Source organism: Panicum virgatum, chromosome 7N, assembly GCF_016808335.1.
Source record: "Panicum virgatum strain AP13 chromosome 7N, P.virgatum_v5, whole genome shotgun sequence".
Taxonomy (NCBI): domain Eukaryota; kingdom Viridiplantae; phylum Streptophyta; class Magnoliopsida; order Poales; family Poaceae; genus Panicum; species Panicum virgatum.
In genome coordinates, this window is record NC_053151.1 from 26,447,109 (window position 1) to 26,474,579 (window position 27,471).

Below are 27,471 nucleotides of genomic sequence, written 5' to 3' on the forward strand. Positions count from 1 at the left end.
TGTGTAAAAAGATGCCCAGCTGCAGCCTGCTGGCCATGCATACTTCCAACCATGGTAGCAAGGCTCTGGTTAACTCTAGCAATGTCCTCAGCTAAAGCATAACAAAATGCTCGATATGTGATGAAGCTATTGAAACGAACTGGATTCTTATTTCTAAGAATCCGACTCCCTGTACCTTTGTGATAGTCCTAGAATCAATAGCTATCACCTACAAAACTTATTTCAGCATAGTATCATTTCCATACAATGATAACAGAGAATAATATTGAATATTTACATCCGAAACAACTTGGAACACGATATGGTACAAGCCCCTTGGGCTAAACAACAAGTAGAAATCTTGCGAAGTGGTAGCTAGGGCATCAAATCTTCATCTCCGGTCTTCACCATAGGCAACCTTGAGCGAAGCAATGTAATCCTTCTGATGTAGCATCTTCATGATCGGTCTCGAGCTTCAAGTTCGGACCTGCAACTAATGATGTACCCCCAAGGAACGGGATAGGACCACATCACCATCCGCAATGCGCAAGTTTTAAAGTGGACTATACTAGTGTAAAAAAGTGACAAGGAATGGCTTAGAGTTTTCCTATGCAGCAGCAGCAAGTAGCAAAGTAGTTCCATCATCCACATCTCCAAGACACGGGCCGTCACGGCATTCCAGGTTCTCGGTCAGCACACACCTTCCAAACCAATTTAGGTCGATGTGAGAGCTCCCTTCCCTCACACCTCAGCCGTCCGAAGACAGGAAGTAACCACTAGAGTGAGGTAGAAATCAAGTAACACTAATCTAGTCAGCGAAGCAGGTTCAAGAGATGTCCATGACCGAGGACGCGGCTATACGTATAGTTTTAACTCTGCAGAGTTTGTACACCTGGATGAGGCGAAGACAGACAGTCCGTCGACTGCCTGAATGACACCCTACCAGTAGAAGACACTAGTTACGGCACCATCCTACTTTCCCGAATCTTGAGCACATCCTCCCGCAAGAGGTCGCCCTAGGACTGTGAAGCCTCCCCACCTGGACCCCGCAAGGTCCTGCGTGTCGAGGAACATGAGGTCAGCAACTCCTTCCCCTGCACTGATACTCTATCCTCCTACAGGCTTAACACCGCATTTGCTAGCCTAGGGCCGACCCACCCGCATAATGGGTAAGTGGTGTGCACGTTTAACATAATTCCGTCACCAGATCCTACTGGCTCGGTCCTTACTTGTCGAAGCGAGCATCATCGTCCCAAAAGCGTATCCACCATAGTGGTCCGCAACTGCACCCATTACTGGTATTGCCACCAACTCCTTAACCAAGTAAACCACCAAATGTACCCATAACAAGTACTCTGTAAAGTGTGCCCAAAATACACACTCCAAGCCCTCCAATCTGAACCTGAGGATTGGGTTAAGTTATGTTCACCCCCACTAAAAGCCCTAATCACCAACTCCTCAAAAAGTATCTCCAACACACGCCAAGAATCCTATCCATCCATCCCACATATACACATGCAAGCAAATTATAGCATTTCAGGTATATAAAGCGGAAAAGGATGTACAAGGTAAAAGGAGTACAAGTAAGGCTATGCAGGGTTATCATCATCATCCAAGCGAATAAATAAATCGCTAGCATACTAGATTTGCAATGTCTAATAGGTATTCAAATTTAGGATGGGCGCAAATCTGGAGCAAGGTCCTTTTCTTCATCTTCTGCTTCTAAGTCGAGGTTGACGAAGTCGTTCGAGTCTTCCACATATCCTAATATACGGATGCAAACAAATAACGATATTCTACTAGCAAATCAACTCCAAATAAAGAAGCAAATAAGATCCAAATAACAACAAATTAGGAACATAGGGAGACTTGTCAGCATGTTAGGGGCCACGTGTTAGTTCCGGATTGGTCCACGTATGGCTGAAGATGTCATTAGTGGTCTTGCTGATGTCATTGTTGACCAAGTCAATGGTCAGAGTTGACTAGTCAATGGGATCAATTCCGTCAGCTGGGATCCACATGTTAGCATGTGGAACCCACCGGTTAGGTGGGACCGGATTGTCAGGCAGATGTGGCGCCCACGTTGACTATGTCAACAGTCAACAGTCAAGGGTTGGTCAACGGTCAAACTAATAGGTGGGTCCTACTAGTCAATGTAGTCAACAGGCAAATTGGGTCCACCCATATAGTGGGCCCTGTGCATCAGTTAGTCGGGTCACGGGTCTATTAGCAGGTCCTACAAGTCAGTCGCTGAGCATCCTTGCGAAGCCGAAGTAGTCGCCGAGCGTTTCCGCGAAGCTGCTAGCCTTGCATGTGCATGCAGTGAGTTTGATTCAAATTGAATTTTGAGACGCACATGCATGGGGGGGCAACCCGATGCCTGATGCTCTGCTCCATCTAAACTGTGCGCTGCTATTCCCAGTTTGCAGCCTCCTTTTTCTAATGGAAAAAGTCCATTTTTTGTCATCCAACTATTATCAAAGTTTGATTTTGGTCTTGCAACTCCAAAACTGGGTATCCTGGACCATCGACCTATCAAAACCGTTCATATTTGATCATTCAGCTGTTTTGAAAGGTGGTTTCGCTGATGTGGATGACATATGGCAGTGGGGCCCATATGTCAGCCTATTTTCCTCTCTTCACTCTCATCTCTCTGTTTCTTCTCTGTTTTCATCTGCTCGCGGAGAGAATAGAGCAGGTCGGGGCTCGGCCGCAGCTCGGCTGCGGCTCCCGGCGACGCGGCACGCTGCCCGGCTCCTCCCCGGCGGTGGCCCACTCTCCTCCTCCTATCTCTCGCGGCCGCACGGCGAGCGGGCGGGCCCCGTGCCCTCCCCAGCGGACCTCGGCTGTGGCTCCCGGCGTGCAAACTCTCGGCGGCACGGCGAGCCGGATCCAGGCGGCGGCCCGCGGGCAGATCCGGGGGCGCGGTGGTGTGGATCCAAGCGGCGGCAGTGGAGGAGGCCACGAGCGGCGACGGTATCAGCTGCGCTGGCGCCTCGAGCGCCGCTCCCATGTCGACACGTCTGTGAGGCACCACGGCGAGCGGACCGTCCGCAGGTCAAGAAGTTCGGCGGCGCGGAAGGCCTTCCCCGCCGGCGGGCCAAGCTAGGGTCCCCTGCTGCCCCACGTTGGTCGTAGCTACCGCTGCCCCCTCACCCGCACCCGCGCCGGCAACCCCTGCTGCTCTGCCGCCGTAGGGCTCCCCTGCTCCTCGACCAGCTCGCCACAGGGTCCGCGCAGCTCGACCGACGAGGTACCGATCGTCAGGATCAGGCCCGATCCTCTGCCGCCGGCCACGAGCTCGAATCGGCTGGCCTGCGCAGGAACAGGGAGGGGAGGGAGGCGACGCGGAGGAGGCCGAGGAGGGAGGGAGTCGGCCATGGATGCGGCGGCTGCTCCGCCCCTACTCCAGGCCCCTGCTCGTCGGAGAGAGAGAGAGAGGAGGGAGAGAAAAAAATAGAGAGATGAGAGAGAAGAGAGGAAAATGGGCTGACATGTGAGCCCCACTGCCACGTGTCATCCGCGACAACAAAATCACCTTTCAAAATAGACGAATGGTCAAATATGAATGGTTTTGATAGTTCGATGGTCAAGGATATCCGGTTTTTGATAGTTCGATGGTCAAGGATATCCGGTTTTAGAGTTGCACGACCAAAATCAAACTCGGGCGATAGTTGGATGGTCAAAAATGAACTTTTTCCTTTTCTAAACAAGGAAGACACGCCTCCTCCCTACTTTGACTTGGATTTCGAATACAGGCCGCACGATGACAGCTTGCATGTTGATTGATGTCGAACCAACGAGAAGCGACTATTTTCATCTGACTCTGCTTCGGAGGCGACATGCAGCGTAGCTGCCTGGACTCCAAAACGGAAAAAAAATTCACGTTGGTTCCGCCTTGGACAGGAAACCAGCTGCAAGATAGGCGTAGATGGGAACGGAAGCCGGGCAGAGCCCGGACTCCCGCACGGTGCATTCCTTCGGCCTGATGAGTTGGATCTCGCCGGCGATTCAGATAGTTGATGACACAAATACCTCCGATGTCTCCCTGGTCGCCAGGTGACTGTCGGGGCCATGAGGACCATTGGCGACCCAGATCTAAGAGCTGAAAGTTGCACCCTTGTCGAGTGCGGTTCAGTTGATGTTGAAGGATGCCATCGATTTCGCCGGACGACCTTCGATAAACACTCCTACCTGGCGCGCCGACTGTCGATGTTTAGCCGCCAAGCCCACCTAAAGATACCCTAAGGTGGTTGATTATAGGTAGGGTTTCGCCGAGGTCTGGAACCGATGGTGCAAGAAACACAAAGCTTTAAACAGGTTCGAGCCACGAGATGCGTAATACCCTATGTCCTGATGGTGGTTTGTATTGCCTTAGATGAAATTATATTTTGGAGGGGTCTCGGCCCGCTCTTGTATAGTCTGGGGGCAGGGTTACATGGAAGTCCTAGCCGAATACTAGAGTCCTTCCCAATGTCTATCAGGTAGTTTTCTTCTATATGACTAGTTCCACTCCTGTACGGGTAGTTACAATGGGATAAGGTACATGCCATGCGCTATCTCTTATTCTAGAATATTCTACGCCTGTAAGCAGTCCCGCTGTCCCGGATCTAACAATGTAGTCAACAGGCAAATTGGATCCACCCATATAGTGGGCCCGGCGCGTCAGGTAGTCGGGTCACGGGTCTACTAGCAGGGCCTACAAGTCAGTCGGTGGGACCCGTGGTCATGCTCAGTTAGTGGTCAACGCGGTCAACTAGTCACAGCTATCAGTGGGCCCCAATATTAGCTAGTGGGTCCACGGTCAGGTGGGCCTATAGTCGAGTTAGTGGGTCCACTGGAGGGTTCTATGTGCCTACCTGTCAGTCCAAGTGGCATCCGACATGAACACGCCAAGTGGCAAGTGTTAGTTAGGCTGCGTTTAGATGGTGAAAAAGTTTGGGTTTTAGTACTATAGCATATTTTGTTGTTATTTGATAATTAATGTCCAATTATGAATTAATTATCGTCATTAGATTCATCTCGTATGAATCAGTCATACTGTGTAATTAGTTGTTTTTTCAACTGCATTTAATGCTTCATGTATGTATCCAAATATTCAATGTGACGGATACTGTGCAAACTTTTTTGGGAGCTCTTAGCGCAGTCGGGTATGTGTGTGTGCGTGTGGCCAACTGCGGCACGCCCACAAGGTGTTTGATCAGATGCCGCTAAGGGTTGGAATGCCCGTGAATGTGTGACGTCACCGCGTGGTGATCACTGGGTGCACACGACGAGGGTCTTGGCTGATGCAGCGTCAAGGCGGTTCGCGCGGGCTCGAGGCATCCCTCGTCCGCATCGGAAGGACAGCTAGCAGCAAGCAAGATTAAGGCTCACAGTTACTCTAGTACCACGTACCTGGCTTGCCTAAGCTCAAGCAGCAGCTACACTCGCATGACGATGGCCGGAACACTAGCTAGCGCTATTGGTTTGTGCAGGTTCAGCTAGAGGCGATTGGACTTTAGTCTCGCAGGCAGCTTGCTTGAAGAAAAGCTATTGCACTTGACAGAACGGAACATGGGAAGCTGCGGCAGCTGCGCTCACGGAATCCAGCTGCTGCTGGTCCACGGCTGGGTTCGCGATGCGGCGGGCTGTGGCAAGACGAGTGTAGGAGAAACAAAAAAGACACGACACGGCGAAAGGCGGCGCCACCCTGTCGGCGGCAAGGATGGTGCGGCGTCGAGGGAGGCAAAGTCGCGCAAGATGTTAATTATTCATCTGAGCGTTAGTTTTTCTCGTCTTATGTAATGCTGGAGCATTTTTTTGGATGAAAAATGGCAGGAGCTCTGCTTAAGTGCTTGGAGGAAATGAAATAATATGGGTTAAGGAGAGACGATCTTCTGCAAGAAGGTATGGGAGAATTTTCCAACGGATGAAGGATGCCAACTTTGTCGCAGAAGGATTTGCTGATGCTTTACTTGTTGCAATTCTGTGTAAGAACATAACAACAGTACATCGCTCTAGCCTTGCTGATAAAGGTGTTCTTGTTCCAGTTGTTTAGTTGTTGAGGTAATTTGCCGATCGTCCAAGCAAAGCAATACTACTAACTACCACTCTTCTTTTTCTCTGCCTCTTGTGCTTTATTAAGGCGTGCCATTGTGCTTCGTCAAGGTTGTCACTCCATCCTGAGATGCCCTTTGTTCTTTAAACATGGTACGATCCATTTCTTCAGGATTCTCATATTTAGTCTTTAGCTTTGCGAGATGCATACTTTGCGTGTTGTCGTAACTAAAGAGTATTGCCCCTCTGTTCCTGACTTCTTATCTATATAAGAGAGTACAGCAATGGACAATTGCTGATCCCTCTCCCAGCTATTCATTTTGCTGATTTGCAGCCAACCTGGCAGTTCTTGTTCTCTCATTTCCATGCTAAATCTCTTTGTTTTAGGTTCCCAGCCAAGTGACTGATATAAAAAATCCCATCCATCCTCCACAAACAGCCCATACCTACAATTACGCCTTCCAATTCAATCAGCAGTTCTAGAAAAAATCATAATCTTTTTCTGCTGCTTCCTATATTGTTAGTCTGCACTGTTATGTTGTTTTATCCTTTTTCCTTTACCTATTATTGTTTTGTGCCCTTTCTTTCCGTAGTGATCAGTTGGAAAAAGTAAAAAAAAAGAACTGCTTCCTATTCTGTTAGTCTGCATTTTTTTATGTTGTTTTATCATTTTCCTTTTACCTACCGTTGTTTTGCGCCCCTCTTTTCCTCAGCAATCAATTGAAAAAAGTGAAAAATAAAAAGGTCTTTCCTTTCCATTGCTGTTCTACACTACAGCTAATGCCTTTCTTTCATTTATTGGTTCTTACATAATATGAATGATTTCTTCTTTGCCCTAAAAAAATGATTTCTTCTTTCATTCTAGCAATCAATTGCTTCTTCTAAAGACAAATTGATATACCAAAAAGATTCATATGATCCAACCCCCTTCAAACGGAAACCAGCAAGTCAACTATAGGTCATATCTTGTCATCCAATCAATATCAGCAAACTTTTGCACCAGGTACTAATATCCGTCATTCTTGCACTTTCATGTTGTTTTATCCTTTTTCTTTTACCTACTGTTGTTTTGCGCCCTTTCTTTCCGTAGTGATCATTTGGAAAAAGTAAAAAAAAAACTTTTCATTGTGCTGCTTCATATGATTATTTATGCCTTTCTTGGTTATTGATTCTTACAAAAAAATAATTGCTTTCTTCCTTCATTATTGAAGCAATTGATTGCATCTTCTAGTGACAAATATACCAAAAATATTTTTACGAGCAAAGTCAACTAGATCATATCTTGTCATGCACACAACATCAACAAACTTTTGCAGCAGGTACTACTATCCTTCTTTCTTGTTTAATGATTTACTAGCACTCTAAAAATCTGAGCACTGAAGTGTTTGCTTTTGGAGCAGAATTGGAGACACAACATATATTGGCAACCTTCATCTTAAATGTTGCTTTCTTGGTGAAGGACACACAAAGTTATTACTGAAAATTTCACTATAAACAAGACCCCAAAGGCTAAACCAGAGGTAAATGAACACTAACTATAGCAGAGAGTAATATTAAATTCAACAACATTCATACAGTAATCAAATATTTTGCCGTGATTACATATGTAAAGCTAGCATATTTATTCATCTTTGAGGTAACTTTTATTAAGATTAGATCAAGTCAACTTGATCTAGAAGCATGAATGCCTTGCACATTTATATTTTGTCAATGGATCAATTGGTTGGATTTGGACACTGCCACGTTATGTCAATCTAGGAGCTTGTCCCCATTAAGCCTCAAGATAGACACCAGGAGCTGGTCATGACTAATTTGGAAACCAGGAGCCTCTTTGTTCTATAGGTGGTGACAGTATAGGTGTTGAAAAAGTATTTTGCTGCACGCTTGACTCACATCTGTTTTGTGTGCCCCAGTGAAAATTTTCTAGAACCCTGCTCATAATGGATGTTTTTGTTTCTTCAAACGTGATCACAAGTTAATAATCATACTGTTTGTCACATGGCAACCATATATGTGAAATCAATATCCCTGTTCAAATAAAACTTGCAAATGACGCAATTTCTAAATGTTCAAATATTTATCCTTGATTCGTGCAAAACAGCTCGGTGCCTCCATGTTAATAACAAGTTCAAATTATTTCTACCACTGGCAGGATCCCTGTAATCTGAGAATTGGAGTCCACTACTAAACATAAGTCATGGTGGAATCATCTTCGTTTCGCATGCCATTGACCAAATGGCATCATGATCTGCAAGATATCAACTTCTGGTATGTCACCTTCAAAATCTGATTCCTAGAAGTTTACTGTTTTAGTTTAATTTGTAGAGCCTAACTCAAACTGGACCGTCACTTACCCTCTCCCCCCCAACCCACCATTGAAACGAACCCGAACTCCTCATCTGTTTAACAAATCCACAAGTCATAACTCAGAACTGTTTGTGACAGTACCTTATCATGCAATAAATTAAGAACTATACCGAGATAGCACCAAACCATAGTTGTGAACCTTCTGTGATAGAATTTTAACAATTTTTGGTGACCTCAACTTTAACTGGAGCTTACACAAAAGGTTTTACGATAAAATGTACCAACAGTATGTGATAGCCTGGTTGGCCGGTCCTTTCGGAGGGTACTGCTATGCTAGTTCTAGTATCTAGTATTGTACTATTATATCTTAAAGGTTTGCTTCTAACTAACAAACTCTATCCAAATACATAGAGAAAAAAAGGAATTTAGCCATACCTTGCCACATTAGCCACGTCGAAGGTTAATTTGGCAATCTAGTTTGACTAAGTTAGGTAGATATTTGGTTATAGGCATAACTATGGCAATATTCTTTGTCTGGCAGTTTAGTCCCATGCATCAATGACTCAAGAAAAATCTGATAAGGTTTCCTTAGACTAGCCAAAGTGTGACAAACACTTTTGGGAACTAACCTTAGGCAAGTTCGGTTGGAAATTGCTTGCAACCTTAATCAGTATACCAACCAAACACGCTCTAAGTTAATCCTGAAGAGAGGATACCAAAGTTGTTGTTGATCTTTGGAACAACTTGCAGTAACAAAGATCTGTGATCTCACTCAACATAGATGACATCAACAAGCATAGAGGAAATGCTTAAATTCTTATATTAATTTTGCAAGTCTTTCTGGTAATAAGGCTGCAGATATGTGCACGAATAATAACATGAGAAGCAATCAGTGGCTTAATCAAGCATGATTGCAACTACAAGGTTGCATGAACTCCTTGATTCCAAAGATAAAAACAAGCAATAAGTATATGTACACGAGAATCGATACTTATAAATTACCAACTTAGGTGAATTTGGATGAGGTTCTCACCTTGTCATGCATATTCCATAAAAGACATGAAGCTGACCTTTGTAGCAATCTCTCTATTTTTAAAAATTCCTCTTCCCCTATTTCCCTCCATTTTTTTTCATTTGTCCCCTTCGAGCCAAGAAGAAACTAGCGACATGAAATTTAAAAAAACAAGGACCTTTGTTGGGTCATCTGGATTGTGGGGGGCCTTTTTTTTTGATCGGTTCACATATTCAGGCTTCTCTTTTTTCACCAGGAGCTATGCCCTGATCCTTGTTCTCTATTTCTGTGGCTGGATTCTGTGTTCGGGCCTCAGCCACCATGGAGGTCTCCAAGTCCACTAGTGTATCAACTGTCCTAGTGTTGGTTTCAAGCTATGTGGTCCTCTACTGCTTGGCTGAAGGCTGGGATAGGGTAGGTGGCATGTTATTGTTCCGCTGGATCATGTCAAGGGTTTTGAGGTCACTATCGGAGGGTAAACTTCAGTAGTAGGGGGCTTTGGAAACCCTCTTTGGGAGTCAGCCTAGGGGAAGCTTTTGGTGCATGGCGTAGAGAGAATGTGGATTGCACAAGGGAAATTAGATAGGTTCAGACCACCCTATGACATAATACCCTACATCCTGCATGTGGGAGTTTGATTGAGTTAGCTTTAGAAGGCTGGAAGATCAAAGTGCTCGGGGTGCTTTCCTTTTTGCTCTAACTCTTCTTCTTATTCTCCTCTCCCTCCCCTCCCCTCTCCCTGTATTGGGCCTCCCATAGTCCCATTATATAGACGGGAAGCCCTGTACAACTGACTAGACCGGGGGTTAGGTGCTATAGCTACCGTACTGTGGATCTTTGAGTGCGCACGTATGTGGCATCCGCTTCCCATATCTTCTCATATTAGGCCGTCCACACTTAGGCTCGCGCGGTGTGCTAGTCCCCACTTTCCCATAGGCACCATGGTTGCCCAAGGGCCACAACATGTCCCTGGTCCACCATTGTCGTGGCAGGCGGACTCTATGGGGGGGGGGGCACAATCGCCTCAGCCCATCTATCGGTCCCATGTGATAGCGGAGGGGTCGACTGCCAACAGGTGTCTAAAGGTTGGGGTAGGTGGGCTAGCAGCACACACTGCCAGAGTCCAACTAGACGGGCCATCCCTACCACACCGTCCACTATGGAAAGATGGGATCAAGCTTGTCATGATCACATCGCCTCAGAGAGAGGCATGTGATGTGACAAGGGCACACATTGGATCGGACATATTTAATGCTTATGGTGCATCATGCTCACCTACCCCGTTGCCCTCCTTCATTCTCAAGCGATGGAGGAGGGCTCTGGGTATTTTTGGCTCGAGTACTTGTCCAAGGTAGGCTCCTCTCTAGCTGGTGGGCCTATGATAGCAAGTCAACCCCGAGCCCCCCTTAGGCCGTGCATAAGTGGCTTTCCTAAGGGGCTCGGGTTGCGCTCAGCACCCCACACCTAGGAGACAGTACCTTTGCAGACCTGCTAGCATTGATATGGCATCAAAGCTGTACGAACCAGCACGTCAGTGGGGAACCGCATTCCTACCCTAAGTTGACTGCCTTTCGGTACCATAGCACCCATGGTGTTGAGCGAAGTCTTGATCTAGAATTCTAGATAATTGTTGTCTGTGTGATCAGGGGATCTCCTTCCTTCAATGGAACTATGTGTCCATCATGGCACCTATCCTATCACGTTCGGTAATCTTTAGTTACCTTATTAGTAGTATGGCACCCAGGACTCGAATCCGAGACCTCTTGCCGCATAGCTCCTTTGCCACCTCACCTACACAGCACATGTGACTCCAGTTGAGATGCTTTCCTTTTGAAATAACCCATGGAACCCCTTTAGTCCCGGTTGATAGCACCAACCGGGGCTAAAGGGGACTAAAGGGTCATTTAGTCCGGGTTGGTGTTACCAACCGGGACTGTGACCCTTTAGTCCTGGTTGATAGCACCAACCAGGACTAAAGTTCCACTCCCTCACCCCCCCCGCCCTGCCCCACCCTGCCTCCTAGCTGTTGGATCCGGGTCTAATGCCTTCATTAGTCCCGGACCCAAAATCAGCTAGGACTAATGAAGGGGATCGATGACCCCTTCTGTAGTAGTGGTCGATTCCATTAGAGAGGCTCTTTACCTCATTGTTAAGAAGATTAAAACACCTATCACAAAAACAATCGGGGTCCTTCACAACTTCTTGATGGACTATGTGATTTCACCTTCTTACAGCCATCTAGGATGCATTCATATAATCTGCATCACTAAAAGACTAATGATGCTTGCTCTATCAAGAAATGAACCACTAAACAATAAGAGCAAGAGATGAATACAAGAAGCCTAGGTTTGCTTAGGTGCTAAACTCCAGACCATGGGGTGCCGAGTTCGATTCCCGGGTGAAATGGCTCACTAGAAGTGAGCACGCCACCAGCCAGGCATATCACAGAGAGAACATGGTCCCCTACTTAGGGTTCCTGTGAACCTCGAGGATAATCTAGCCTCTGTCCTCCAAAAAAAAAGAAGCCTAGGTTTGTGATACAAAGGGCTGAAAGAACCTCTTACTATGGATGGAGTAGTTTTTTTATAGACTAGGGCATTACAACTAGCCTTTACTTATTGTAAAACTTCCCCAAAACCATGTAATATAAGGTTAGTTGCACTGGCCATCTTGGCCGGATGGTTACACCAAAAAGAGGAGCAATAGTCACTAATTTAGCATTGAATGCCGTAAACTTTGAAAGTCCCCAAACTCTCAAAAATCCATTTTTGGGTGATCAAACTATTTAAAGGGGTCCACCCCAGGTTCCAAACGTGCCACGTGAGCTTCTGATGCTGACGTGGCCCACCATCGTGGATCCGGACTAATCCCTCTACAGTCCACATCCTCTCTCTCTCTCTCTCTCTCTCTCTCTCTCTCTCTCTCTCTCTCTCTCTCTCTCTCTCTCTCTCTCTCGCACGTGCGTGCGCCATGGCTGCCCGGACCAAGATCCCCCACCGTTACATCCATCCCTGGTGAGCTCCACACTACCCGCATTGTTGTGCCTCTCTAGCTGCATTGCACGCATCGGTTCCCCGCGCCACCACGTTGCCCCGAGAGGAAGGAGGTGATGGTGGGGCGCAGCACGACCATGGCACCGGTGGTCAAGTTCTAGCGATGAAGAGCGGCCTGGCCAGATTCCCTGAGGTCGGTGCACATGGGGCGCGCGCTAGCACGAGGCGGAGCCGGCCATAATAGCTCGGCAGCATGCAGTGGTGGGTCCGGTGGCTACCGTTTCGATGCCAACAGTTTGAGAAGGCAGTGGGGAATGGGTGGGGGAGCTCGAGGATCTCACTATGTTCGGTCTGTGGCATCTGATAGTGACAAGGAGCGCTGGTGGAGATCGGCAGCGAGAAGGATTAGTGGTGCGGGAGCTCCATGCATCCGAAAAACAGACGATTCGTGTGGCTTGGAAAGGACTCGAGACGGTGCGTGGAGATGGAGGGCGAGGTATCTCAGTTGCTTGGTGAAGGAATCAGGTAGAGGAGATGTAGATGTGCCCCCTTGCTTGAGCCGAAGGAAGAAAGCCGGTGATGATGGGTCGGAGTGGAGGAGGTTGAACTTGACAGCAAGAGCGAAGGACGATCGTGTTGGGGAGCCGAGCGGGCCTAGCTTTATGCGGATGGTGAGTGCGAAGGGGAGGCCTTAGTCATTGGGGCAGAGGAAGCTAGGAGGCAGTGTTTGCATAGACGCAGTCGTGGGGAAGGGGGGAGGATGGAGGAGATGCAGGGAGGGACATATCGGAGGAGATGTGGATTGTGGAGGGGCTTTTTTATATGTTTACTAGAAAAATGCCGCACCATTGGCGCCCCCGAGAGGCCCGTCACGGACATATATCAGTGCTTATAAAGTTTTGTTGCGGGCTCGGTCAAATTTGATTTGGGTTGTTAAATGTATGTATGTGAGGTGTGGAGCGTTGAAATATGTCTATGGATCGTCCATGCATCCGTAGCGAGAAAAGCATATATGTGGCAGTCATCATAGGTGTCATGCTATAGTATATGCAGTGTGTAAGTGTGGGTGATGATTTAACCCGTCACCAATACACATTAAGGGGGTTGGTTTCGCAAAAGTCTTGAGGGTTTTCTGTGAAATTGATGTTCATGGAGTGAAGATTGATTTCACCAAAGTTTAGAGGGTTTTATATGAAAGCGACGTAGGCAGAGTGCCTTTTACCCAACCGGGGTTTTTTCACAAAATTGCCATCAATAGAGTGCGTGTCGATTTCGTCAAAGTTTAGGGGGTTTTTTTGTAAAATTGACATTCACAAAGTCCTGGGGCTCTTTTGCAAAATTGTCGTCCATGGACTGCTGGTTGATTTCACCAAAATTCGAATTTTTTTGCAAATTTTACGTCTCCAACTGTTCCTAGCCGTCGGATGCCGATCCGGCGGCCGAGATGATTTGGAGTGACGTGGCCAACCTCCGGTGCAAGAAAATGCACCAGAATTAGTAGGAAAGATTAGCGGGCATGTTGGTGTCAGAAGCTCACATGACACGTTTTGAATCGGGGATGGAGTCCTTTAAATAGTTTAAGAATCCAATACATTTTGAGAGTTTAGGGATCCGACAGATACGGTGAGACAAATTTAGTGACTTGTGGAGCATTTTACTCTTAATTCAACATTGTACAGGTGTAAAAAAGTGCTGCTTCAAACAGTAGCCTTATATACGGTTATAATCTCAATTTTACGATACCTATTTTGCAAAAAAGAAAAAGACTTATTGGATAAAAGAATATTTGACCGTATATTTAGATCATCAGAACAAAAATACACAAATTTATGTGGGCCACCTAGCTACTTATCTTTTTTTTTTGCCGGAGACTATTTTCTTTACTAAGAAAAAAGTACTAGGGCTTCAGTTTATGCTGCATTTAAATAAAAAATCAATAGAATGACTAGATGTCACAACAAAATTACCATGGTCATCCCTGATAACGGCTTATCATAATATTTAAGTATTAGAATAAACAGCAGGTTAACTCTCATAGCCTAGAGTTATCATATTAGTTAGAAACAAACGACTACACCATGAACGTTATGATAACCAATAACCAAGATTAAATCATCAAATACAATTAATATCATCCATGTCAAATACAATTAATAATGAGCGAAACTCAGAATCCAAAAATAAGGAAAAGTAGTAGTTTGGTTTGCAATGAATTTGGAAGCAAACATAGATACATAAACAATCCATGTTAAATACAATTAATAAATAGATAAATATGGAATAAAAGTAATGAAAACATATTATTTTGATTTTAATTTGGATTGACCCATACCTAAATAATAAAGATCTAGTGTAAAATACATATAATTAACTTGCAAAATTTGGAGAGAAATAATAAAAAATACTTTCCAAGTGTATTACAAATCAAAATAACTAAATAATGAAGCAGTGTAAAATTTAGTTCATAATATTTGAAATATATCTAGTATCATTACGATTGGCTAAACAAGGGCCTCAATGTTAAGTTTCAATGGTACAAATTTCCACTTTCACGGAAGAAAGATCTATACCATCTTTTTCGGATGTAAAATTAAGTGTTTGATTATACAAAGATACGGAAAATTAAAGAAGTGGACAACAAACCTATATAGAATACTGGGAGCGTTCCAATAGAAGCATGGACAGATGTGAGAGGAGAAATCAATCCCTCATTAAGGGAGGGAAATGCGACTATGTGGGTCCCAAAGCACCATACTCCTCCCCGCTACTTTGCTGCCGCTCTCACCCTCCTTTCGTGGCAGCCTCTGATCGATCCTCGAGTCTGACCTACACCAACGAGATTAACAGCACTGCCACGGAGAGGGACGCACCGAAGAGAGATCAGAGGCAGCCAAACCGCAAGTAGCTGGCGGTGCACTCTGCCTGCGCCATCCTGGAGGTCGTCAAAGCGTGGCAGCGATGACAGCGGCAACACGACGATCGAGTTCCATGAGTAGTCTATATATTTCCTATGCGTACAGCAGCGGCAGTGCTCCACACCAGCGAGAGGAGTCTGAAGTTGCGAACATGCGACGCCTTTGTCATTTTAGGATACGGCTTCGCGGTTGGGATTGCACCCGTGGATACGATCTTTTTTTTTTGTGTGTACATGTGTGGGTTTGCATTTGATACGTGCACAGCCAACTTGAAAAAAAGAATTCCGGTTGCATCCTGGTAAAGAGGACACCAGGTCATCGCGTATACAAACAGTACTTGAAATGTTTGAAACTCGTATTTTCGTAAGTAGTTTATATTAGCATGTGCCTGGAATCCATTATTTTTAAAGAATTCTTCTCTTTCCTATATCCAGTGTTAACGATAACATTTTCACTCCCAACGAAAGGGCCTCTAGATAGCCAATGGCTAGAGGTTAGGCTGTCTGCACCGGGTACGGAATCCCATCCGCTATCCCTCCAGGACGGGATAGTAGAAAAATTCGCTACTCCGGCGTCCGCTACGTGGGACGCTACCGTAGCAGACCGGCTCACGGCAAATTCAGCGGAGGTAGCGGACGTCCGCTACGCGCAGACGTGGCGCGAGGCTGGGACGGGCGGTCACCCGCGCACACGGAGCTCCGCCGCCGGGGCAGGGGTGGGCGCAGCGAGCTCCACCGGGGAGGCGCGCCGCTGGATCTCCACCGTGGCCGGCCGGCCCCGCTGCCCCGCGCTACAGCTGCCCTGTGTCGGCCTGCCGCCGTAGCCGCCACACATCGGCCCGCCCGAGCGCGTGCCCGCAGGGGCAGAGACGGGCGGCCGCCCGCGCGCACAGAGCTCCACCGCCGGGGGGGTGGGCAGGGGCGGGTGCATCAAGCTCCACCAGGGCGGCGAGCCGCCAGGGAGGAGGGGCGCAGAGAGAGGGGCCGGAGGGGGAGTTGGGGAGAGGGAGTGGACGGGGTGGAGAAGGGAGGAGATAGGAGAAAAAAGAAAAGAAAAAGAAAAAATGAGGAGAGAGGAGATGGTAGTTGGAGATGGTTGAATAAAATATAGGGTAGGATCCGATCCGGACCCAACTCGACCACATGTCGAGTCAGGCTTGGGCCAAAAGAATCCGGCCCGGTGGGCAGGTTCGGGCTGAAGAAAAAAATTCCTGGTTTTCTTTGACCCGACCCGACCCGTCCCGTCCCGTGACCAGGTCTAGTTAGAGCACCTGAGTAGCATCCGCCAGCAGGCCTTGGTTCGACTTCCTATGAAAGCAAATTAAACAGGCCTGTGATAAAAAAATTATAAAAAATAAGTTGGGCCCTCCCCTGCTGACTTCGATCAAAAACATTTTCACACCAAATTCTTTATTGCTACCATTATCAAATACATTTGTTGATAAAAAAATGCAGAACAAGGTGATTTTATATGTCCATCCCGGAGGTCGTCAAAGCCTGGCAGCGACAACGGCAACATGACAATCGAGAACCATGAGTAGTCTATATATTTTCTCTACGTATAGCAGCGGCAGTGTCTACACCAGCGAGAGTCTGAAGTTATGAACATGCGATGCGTTCGTCATGTTAGGATGAGTTGGGATTGCACCCATGGATACGATTTTTTTTTTCGGTGGGTGCTGCATTTGGTATACATGTGACAGCCAACTTGAAAAAAGAAAATTTCGGTTGTATCGTCCTGTAAACAGACCACCAAATCATCACGTACACAAACAGTACTTGAAATGTTTGAAATAAACTCATATTTTCATAAGTAGTTTGGATTAGCCTGTGCCTGGAATCCATTTTTTTAAAAAAAAATCCTTCTCTTTCCCATGCCCAGTGTTAATGTTAACATTTTCACTCCCAAATTCTTTATTGTTGCCATTATCAAATACATTTGTTGATAAAAAAATGCATAACAAATTGATTTTATATGTCCATGAATATGGATGTAATAGTATCGGCACTAACCTTAATGCATCTTTACTGTCATCAGAAAGTGTGTCAAACATCGTAAGTACAAAAACTTCCTTCTAATTGATAAGAAATGAACTCTAGGACTCAACGTGAGAATGAAAATAAAAGAAAAGAGCAAAAAAGAGAAGACGATTAACTAACTGCTAAACCTTGAGTGCAAGTTGTTTGATCAAGCACTTACCGAACTCCTTTTTATTTGTGCGGCCAGGCTGAATGGATATCTCAACAGTCCTGCATATCATAACTTGGAAGAAAAACTTTACTTGTATCGCGTGCAGTGGAATGTTGGGGTCGGACCCACAGCATGTTTCACACGAGCTATATCGAGCATCGCTCGGGATGTAAGGATCAGGAGACGTGGTCCCTTCGACCATGTAATAGAGGTGGACATGAAGCATGCAGCATCAGAGCTGGGAATTCGGTTCGACGACATTAATGACATGCTGCATATCAAAGTGGCCGAGCAGCTCGGGCTACTCGAACATAAATACGACATGGCAGACGCTGAGCTGCGGTACTATACCTACATGGAGAAGAAGCAGTATGACACAGTCTCACCCCGGGAGCTAAAATATTCCGTAGCTCCTCAAATAATGCAAAATCTACTGACCAAGAAGTACCTGCTGGTGGTTCAGAATCTCGACAGGCCAATAAAGCCCATCGTGATTGATGATACGACAGAGGGCTTATGCCTTCCTGCCCCTGGGTGGAAAGATTCTCTCTGGATCGTATCCACCACCTCCCAAGATGTCTATGACAGGAGTAACAAGCCAGATGAGCCTCGCGTCATCGAATCCTTTGCTGGGGATGATATATTGATTCTCACACTGCATTCCCTGGAACAAGCGGCCAAGTACATCTCTGTTGCGGTTGGCCATGGAGAGGAGAAGTATTGGCATCATGTGGCCATCCAGTGCTTTCACTACGCCACCATGCTGCTTATTCCCCACAGTTCCAATATTGACCCGCCAAAGTGTGATGCCCAGGCTGATGTTAGCTCAGATGTGTTGATCCGCCAGTGGGCTGCTCAAGGAATCCTTCCTGTCATGAAGCCAAGTGTCCAAGAAAGAATGGGGGAGGACACTGACGGCTACCACTGTCAGTACTATGGTGATGATATATATCAACTTGGAAATGACATCCTCGAGGCTTTTCGGGAGTATTCGTTGCTGCAGCTGCCTTTTTCTCCTGCAACGAAAGATGATGAAGCCACAATATCTGCTGCACACTTCCTAGCATATCATAGCCTTGTTGTAGAGCCCCTCACATCCGATGAACTCTGTGAGGGAAATCACTCTCAGTTGGAGCACATGCAGTGGATCTCACATGTGGGCGACCAAGGATGGCATGTAAGCAGAGATTGGTTGAGCCAGGAGTCCAGCGGCCCGACCACACTTATTATAAGGCATTGCTCGCAACACTCGAGGTTGTTCATGAAGCTTGAATCTGATGATTTCTTGGTCAAACTCCCTTGTCTTCGTGTACTTGATATTTCCTACACTCCGATAGAGTCACTTCCTCCTTCAATCTGCTGTCTCCAAAAACTCCAATTGCTTTCCCTTAGAGGCTGCTATAATCTCAGAAGTCCATTCTGCTTCCCAGACACTGAAACTACTCTCTGTGAAAACAACGGCAACAAGAAGCTCAACTTGCTCTATCTCGATCTCTCCTATTCAAATATACACACATTCCAGTGTGACTTCTTCCATAGCATGCCTAATCTAAAAGAGCTCCTGCTTGTTAGGTGCTCAAACCTTGAGGAGTTGCCACCCTCCATTGCTGTGTTGTCTAGTCTAACAACATTTGACATCATGTGCTCGAACTTTAAGGAGTTGCCACCCTCCATTGCTATGTTGTCTAGTCTACCAACACTTGAAATTATAAATACTCAAATAAAATCTTTCCCTATAGAGATATTTGAAGAAATGAGGAAGCTCCGATCACTCAAGCTGATTGACAACAAGCTCCTGGGGCTAACAGAGATAAAATTGGTTGGGCATAGTACCCTTAATTCATTCTCATTGATTGGTGCGCCTCGTACAAAGCGATTGTCTTTGCTCGGATGTAGAAAGCTAGAATCTGTGGACATTAAGGAGGTTGATGCTTTGGAGGAACTTGATCTATCTGCTACCGGTATCAAGGAGCTACCAGACAACATCCCTAATCTGCCCCAGCTTAGGCGATTGCTTCTCAGGGGCGTTCCTTCCCTGAGACGATTCCCTTGGCATAAGCTGCATAGATTCCCAGATGTGTTTTGCTTGGATCAATGCTCATCAGATGGAACTGTTAATCATGATTGCAGTACTCCACAAGTAGCTCAGGTGTGCATAAGTGATTCCAGATTGTTTTATAGCTTCAATGATGCCACCGTGGGTTTAGTAAGGGGTGGAAGAATTTTGAAATCTTTCCATGTTCAAATTACATCATGCAAGGCCATAACTAGGATGATACAGGATGATGAGGACATGGTGAAAACCAACAAGCTTCATGCGTCATTGGCAGCCTATGCTGATGTAAACCGTCGCTATCTGACAGATGGAGTCTGGATGGTGTCAATGGATGACGTGCCTCCCTTTCGGGAGACTGAGCGTCATGTGGGGATCTCAGCAGTGGAGCGGTATCCCCATGGTCTGAGGTATCTTCTGGCAGTCACTAAATCAATTAGCATGTCAGATGATACTCACGTCTCCTGCCTCAATGATCTGAGTCGTTTGGATATCCTGGAGGAATGCAAGCTCCAGCGGTGCCATCGCATGGTGCTTGTCTTTAATGATGTGTATCCAGATTACCTGGGGCCGAGTTTGAAGAATGCACATGTCTGTCATCTCAAAAGTCTAACACATTTCTACAAAGAGCGGGATTATGATATTGATTTCCGGGGACTGAAGCACCTCCGGCTGGAGCATTGCCCGAGGTTGGAAGGCGTCATGCCACGTGGATCTGCGCTGCCAAGTCTCGTCACGCTCGACATCCTCTTCTGCTACAATCTCAAGGCAATTTTCTACTACAATAGCGAGTCGTCTTCTAGTTTCGAGCTCCCATGTCTTCGGAGGATACACCTCCAGGAGCTGCCCCTGCTGGAGCATCTTCGCGACGACGACGCCGTCCTGGCCGCGCCTGCGTGGGAGGAGCTCCACGTCCGCGGGTGCTGGAGCTTGCGCCGCCTGCCGCGCCTCATCGACCGACGACCAGGCAAGAAGGCCGTGACGGTGAGCGGGGAGCGGGCCTGGTGGACCAAGCTCCGCTGGGACGGCCGGGACGACTCGCACTGCGAGAGCTATGAGCCCAGGCTTCCCCCGGCATCCGCCTCCATCCGCGAGCGCGTCATCATCAAGACCTACCTCAGGTGAAGGAATGGAGCCATGCCCAAGCCGCAATCTCATCCAGGTACCCGATGTGATTTTCAGTCAGCATTAGCTTGCCGTATCAGCTTCCAACGTTATTTATTAGATTTGTCGATTCCACAGACAACAGCATCCTCTCCGTCCCACTCACTGCACCCATGCCACCGCCAACCCGTCCAGAGTTTCACCATGCCCGCCCGTCCGCGTCGATCTCCAGTTTCCAAATAAGAGGTTTGGTTTGTCTGCTGGCTGCTTCATCGTCCGGCCGGCGCATCCAAGCAGTGTGACAGCAGCTCAACCAGATTGCAGTGTTTGATGCCTCAACGTGTGTTTTCTAGTGTTGTGTGCATGCTTTGATCAGTTCGTGCAGTGACTTCGATTTGCTTGCCCGTGTGAAACTTTGATGTGTCTGTTTTAATTTGTTCGTTCCCATTCATAATCGGTGGATTATGAATTGGTATGTAACTGAATTATATTACTACTTGTGTGCGTTTGCTGCACTACGTGTTGCTGAACTTGCTGTCAATAAAGTTTGTTTAATTTAATTTCCTGCGGTACCACCTCGATGTATCCGTCTTGAAATCATTAAAGTTTCCCTTATCAAACAAAAAATTGCTGCGTGTTGCTTACTGGATGTTTGATTCTTGGGCTCATCGGCACGGCTGGACACTATATCTGAAATGTTTTGGATTGGATATGTTGAGCCAATTAGGCTCTTCTTTGCAACCAATTCAATCGGCAGATACTTATTATTAGTTTCGGAAGAAAGGACAAGGTGGAAGTAAAGCACCGGTAGGTTGTAGATTTGCTTGAAACCTTTGTTGCTTTGCTCTTTACATCTTTCATTTGTTTCTTTATAATAAAAAGAAAAGAGAAAAAGAGAGAACACTGCCGGATGTTCAAACGATCATTATGCCTTTACTCTTTAGTTTGAAGTAATGATAACCCTCCGACAGCTCCCATTTTTGAGTGTGCTCCCTCAGTTTTTATTTACATATCGCATTAGAATTGTCCTAAGTTAAACTTTATCAACTTTAACCAAATTTTTAAAAAAATTGATATTTACAGTACCAAATTTATTTCATTGAATCCACCATGAAATATATGTTGATAGTGCATATGTTGGGTAGTATAGTTGTCGCTATATTTTTCTATCAACTCTGTTAAAGTTAGTCAAGTTTAACTTATGACAAACATAATACGTAAATAAAAACAGATGGAGTACTATAAAGGCATGTACAACAGTTTAGACAGTTATTGTCTATTTATCACACACAGGCAGCGAAAGAGACAGTTTGTATAATGGGTTGTCTGTTTAGCCATCTGCATAATATTTAATTTATCATTTAACACACAAACTCATAGTAATCTAGTGTATATTTGATTTTTATAGCTATTTTGTTGCATACTTGATCTGGGATTTCTCCCCCTCGTGCATCCCCGTCTCCCATCTTTTCTCCTCACGGTTGAAGCCACGGAGCTCCACCGCAGCTGGCCAAAATCCCATGCCCACACCTCACCTCCGGCCGATTCCTCACGCTCCCGACGCCGCAATCTCCGCAGCTACCTCCATGGTCTATCGTTTGGCCCATCCGAGCCTCACCGTGATGGGAATCCCAGATCTTGCAGCCATTGCCAGCATCGTACTGGATTTTGTTCCAATTCTTCTCTTGCATGATCTCGAACAGGGAAACTGACTCATCTCTTGTTCCTACCCTTTTGCAGAGATCTCGTAGCCTGCGCCGCCTGATGGAGATGGAGCTCATCGCCATGGAGGCACCGTCGTCAGCCAATGGCTGGAAGCACAAGCCGTCCCCGCCCTCCTCCGGCCTAGGGGACCTCCACGACGACATGCTCGAGCGTGTCCTCACACACCTCCCGCCGGCGAGCTACTTCCGCCTCCGCGCGGTCTGCCGCCGGTGGCTTGCGGCCGGAGGAGGGGTAGGCCGGAGGTGGTGGGGAACAAGTCGCGGATGGCGCGAACTTTTGGCGTGAATCTAAACCACCTCCGCACGCGCAGCGGATCCATGCCCTCGTCTTCTCCCCGCAGCACGTCGTCGTACAACGGCCGCCTTCCCCGTTGCCGCGCCTGGGAGCAAGGGCCGTCGCTCGTAGACGAAACAGGCACCAGCTCGGGAGTTACTGCAGTCACGGAGGGGCTAAACGCAAAAATCTACTACATGTCGACGGATCTCGACGGCTCGGTGTACATGCCATAATGCTCTTCATAAACCAACAATCAATGCTTCCAATGAACACCGAGCATAGCTTAATTTGTACACTATCAGCGAGCGTGTGCTTCTCGCATTTATTATTGCTACTGCTAATAAATAATCATTATATTTTTGAGAAATTCAAGAGCGTTACATCCCATAAGCCCCGTTAATTTCATTCCTCCAAGGAGGACTCATAGATGGAGGCCCAATCCAGCCCTTCTAGTTGCATGGTGTAAATTCTATCCATCTTCCACCAAATTTTTAAGCAACATACTTTCTAGTGTTTGAGATTTGTGCACCATATAGCAAAGGTCAGGATTGTATGTGCACAACAACAGGCAACAGCCTTGCACGGGCATCCGAAAGCGGAGTAGGCAGGGGATGTGGACACGTGGTGCTGTGCGAGTGGAGGGGCACAGTTGGTAATTTAAAACAAGTCCGTAACTTCAAATGATCTTTTTCTCTTAATCCGTGAATTAGATTTGAAATCTGTTTGAATCATAATATTCTTTGAAATTAATGGAACCAAACAAGATCCAATATGTTGTATTTTTTATTTAAATTTTCTACATTATGATGTACTATCTCGACATTTTTGAATAGGTCATTTCAACATATCCAGTATACTATTTTAATATTTGTTTTAAAAATGTTGAATTAGTTTATTCAAAGTGTTGGATTAATTTTTTCAGATTGTTGAATCAGTTCGAAAAATACATTGAATATGGTATTACATGAACCAAAACAAAAGAAAAACAAAGCACCGTGCTCACGGTGCAGCCTTCCAGCCTTGACAGCTGCAACAAATTAGAATAACATAGTGATCGATATTTGTTTCTCCACTTTTGCATGTCATTGGCTGGAGCGTTGGCCTCTGTTCTGCTCCCTTTGTTGCCCCCTAGGTGTATGTGATTGGGGCGATGCCCCGTAGGCCTTGCATGTGTTAACTGGGCCTTGGGCTTTAAAGATGGCACCGTATCTATTTTCCGAAAGATAGATAGGAGCCCCCCATTGCATGGGGTCGACTTGGTATGCCATTTGGGCCGCTCTGATTTATCGTTTTAGAGAAGGTGAACATGATGTCATGATGATAAAGATGAAGTCCATTTCATAGATATAGAAAAATTGTTAAATCAAAAGCTTTGCTCGCGGTTGATTGAGCATCCCTGAATAAGTGAGATTTGTTTGCATTTTTGTTAACTATCTCGAAATTAAATTGTTTTCCGTGGATGGTTGGGAAATGATGATCCATCAGGTCATGGTTTCAGGCGTGACGCTAACATCCATGCGTGCGATGTCACCGCCAGATCGGAGTTCGCACGTGTGCACGGGCTATCGGAGGGAAGCAAATACCATGCATAGGTGGTTGATATATATGGCAAGAAGTCTATTTAGTTATCTGGCCAGCATGGATATTATGAGGTGGAAAAACCAAAATTAATCAGCAATGAACCAATCTTAAGGACAGCAGGGGGTAATCTCCACAATGTAGAGAGTTTAAGTTTAAAAGTACACTGTTTAAAAGCTCAGGGGGGGAATCTACACCTATGTAAGAGTATAAGGGGATAATATACACTTTCTCCTATTAATTAATAAGCTGGTTGATGTGTTAGCTTTATGGATATAGCTAGAAAATAGCCAATTACTCATTCAAAGCACAATTTGGAATAATATTTTTTCTAAGACATTTATAAAACATAGCAGAGTATGTAGTTAATTACGTAGCTACATTTGGTGAAAAATTTACTCGTTCCATTTATAAATATCCAAATCAACAAATAAAAATTAATTTACAACCAATGTTTGAAATTATTAGCTTACAATCTAAAAGGTCACTTATTTGTGATGGGAGGGAGAAAAAAATTAGAATTTGAATAGAACAGGAATTTATGATTTAAATCATTTATTGCATAAGAATATTCCACCATATCAATTTAAAGTAAACAAAATATCTCTGCAGCTTGTGGGAAATGCATGGTCCATGATATCTTAAATTGTTTGTTGTAGTTTTATCAGAAGCAGTTTTTTTTAAAAAAAAAACATTGATAACTGAATCCTACTTTGTTATGTATATTTGTTCTTAACTTGAATTCTTAATTTTCATGACAACTATAGGCACATTCTGTGTTCACTTGAATCTTACTATTACTAATTGGAGGCTCGTTCCAAGCCTCCACACGAAACCATCTAGGATCCTAAATGGACACTCTACAAAATAGAGAAATTCTAGAAATTCTTACAAAAATCAGAAACATCTGGCCATCAATCCGACAATTTTAATTATAATAGCCATTGGATCTGTTATCTTTCATAACCATTACCCACCTCTGCCATTATGAAAATAAACTAAAGTAACCCCCTAAACATGTATCTAAATTACCCACCTTTGCTATTATAAAAAACTAAAGTAACCCCCTAATCTTCGTGTAAATTACCCACCTTTGCCATTATTAAAATAATATAAATAATCTCCTAATTTGCATATAAATTATCCAATTATATTAATCTACTCGGATATGCTGTAGAAGCAATTTTCCCAAGCACTCTATTGACCCGGACGGAGTGCGAGAAATATTCTCATGCGTATGGTCTGATGTGGCGAAATACCCAAATGGCATTTTTTCAATGCTTTCTTTTGCCGTTGGAATTTAGACCAACAATCTTTAACAATCAGAGTGATATTTGCCAGTGACGCATCGACCGCTTGGCTGGGCTTTATTAAACTGCACCAATATAAAATTCTAATTACCCTTCCTATTGTTATTAATATATTATTTATGTTATTATTTATATAAAATACTACCCACGATATGTGTTACCATATGTTCATGTAAGATGGAAAAGATAAGAATACTAATTCACAAACAAATGATTCAATTAAATATATATCAAACATTCATGCATGGGGGTGTGATGCAAAATAAAATCTACTACAACTAGATAATGATAAATATGCATTTAGAGCATATGTTAGAATATTTAATAGATGAAAGAGGGATAATTATTAGCTATAACCTCTATTTTTACTAGGCAATTATACCCGTGTGTTGCTATAGACAAAGCTGGTATAAGTATCGAATATGTATAGTAGCCCGTATATTAATTTGTAGAAATCTACATGATCAAATCGTGGACGGAGTGGGCTGGTCCGACTCGCATACGACATGGACTAAACCCCTCCTGTCAATAACATGAGACGGACCAAACTAAAAACCGAGGTGGAAACCTTACTCGCTTTAGAAATAGGTATAACTATAGGCAAATTTGACCATGCATTGCTACGAACAAAATTGGTATAAGTATCAGATACATACAGTTGCCCATACATTATTTTATATAGGGATTTACGTGATCGAGTCGTGGATGGAGGGCTGTGGTCCGACTCGCATATGGGTGTCAATGACATAAGACGGATCAAATCAAAAATTTAGATAGAAACTTTTACTCGCTTTAAAAATCAGTATAGATTCATTCTAATTATTAACCCGTGCAGGAGCACGGGTTGATAGGCTAGTAAGGTCAAATCGGGAGACTGGATTTTTTTCTCGAATATGCAAGAGAGCTACGCATCTTTGTATTAAGACGAAGAAAAGGACATACGTCCGCAAAGGTAGCTCAGGTTACAAGCAAAAACACAAAACAGGCTGTCAAACCTGCATAAAGAAGAAAAACAGAGAACAGACAGGCACAGATCGATGTGCAGACTAGGAGAAGATGGCTGACTACTCATGTAGTAAACGACCGAGGTGCAGTGCTCCATCTGAAAACCAAAGATGACAATCCTGCAAAATGCACCCCTGCACCTGATGAGGCGAAGCCGAAGAGCTTTGGAACAACCTGCTATTTCTCTCCTTGCAAAGGTGCCACACAATCTGCATGAACACGCTATTCGGATCTTTTCGCTTTGGCGCTGGCTGTAGCCGTCTCAAGTGTGTCCACCGCTGCTGCAAGGAAAGAGTATTTGCTTTGAAGGAGCAGCTGCAGCCTAGGGAATTCGTAACACCCAAGGTTTTAAATCTCCCGCTATAGCTTCCGCTATGACCCGCTATAGCTATTTGAGGCATGGTTCCGCTATTTGAACTCGTGTGTATTTTAGCCGCTATAGCCCGCTATAGCCTTATTTAGTCCGCTATTAGCTATTTTTTGAGTCCAACCGCTAAACCCCTTAGCCCGCTATTTAAAACCATGATAACACCCCACCAAATCTGCTTAGTGAAAGAGCAGTGGACAAGGATGTGGACATTAGTTTCCTTTTCTTGATCACAAAGAAGACAATGTTCCTGTGCGTCAAGCCCATGCCAGCGGCGTCTGTCCGCTGTCCAAATTCTGCATCTCATGGGTCATGGCCAGCCGGACAAAGAATTTGACTTCGGGAGGTGCCCAAGATTTCAAAGTTCTGTTCGCTCCTTGGAAGCGACTAGTTCCCTGATGCAACACACGGACCGCTTCTCGGCGGTCACGCGAGTTCAACCCCCTCACATTCCAGGAAAGTAGATTGAAATTGTGATCCATGGGGGGAACAAAACATCCAGGTAGATGGTGATGCTGCATGTTCACACAGCCAGCACCTCAGCGTTTGCGGTAGACCGGATTTGAGATGGCATTTTGATCCCAATTCACAAAATACAGTTTTTCAGATGAACATCCA

The 27,471-nt window shown here is 45.3% G+C and overlaps 3 protein-coding genes across 5 annotated transcripts in view; all 3 read left to right on the forward strand.

Moving 5' to 3' along the window:
• Positions 1-27,471, forward strand: part of LOC120683349 — a 199,433-nt gene that overhangs the window by 34,752 nt on the left and 137,210 nt on the right. The gene's annotated exons all lie outside the window — the stretch shown is intronic.
• LOC120683347 overlaps positions 6,327-27,471 on the forward strand; it is a 69,972-nt gene continuing 48,827 nt past the window's right edge. Inside the window, exons 1-6 of one of the 2 annotated variants that reach the window (XM_039965421.1) lie at positions 6,327-7,021; positions 7,230-7,337; positions 7,419-7,538; positions 8,171-8,286; positions 17,472-20,650; positions 20,731-21,122. In XM_039965421.1, the coding sequence (XP_039821355.1) occupies positions 8,216-8,286; positions 17,472-20,613 (3,213 nt within the window). In that variant the 5' untranslated portion in view covers positions 6,327-7,021; positions 7,230-7,337; positions 7,419-7,538; positions 8,171-8,215 and the 3' untranslated portion in view covers positions 20,614-20,650; positions 20,731-21,122. Of the gene's footprint in view, positions 7,022-7,229; positions 7,338-7,418; positions 7,539-8,170; positions 8,287-17,471; positions 20,651-20,730; positions 21,123-27,471 lie in introns of those variants that run through there. The other variant, XR_005678776.1, reaches the window with a different exon arrangement.
• On the forward strand, positions 17,653-20,613 carry LOC120681083. The gene has a single exon (XM_039962627.1). The coding sequence runs from the start codon at positions 17,653-17,655 to the stop codon at positions 20,611-20,613; it is 2,961 nt and encodes a 986-aa protein (XP_039818561.1).

Excerpts from the sequence above, each read along its gene's own strand:
- LOC120681083 (XM_039962627.1), top strand. The coding sequence starts at position 17,653 with ATGAAGCATGCAGCATCAGAGCTGGGAATTCGGTTCGACGACATTAAT.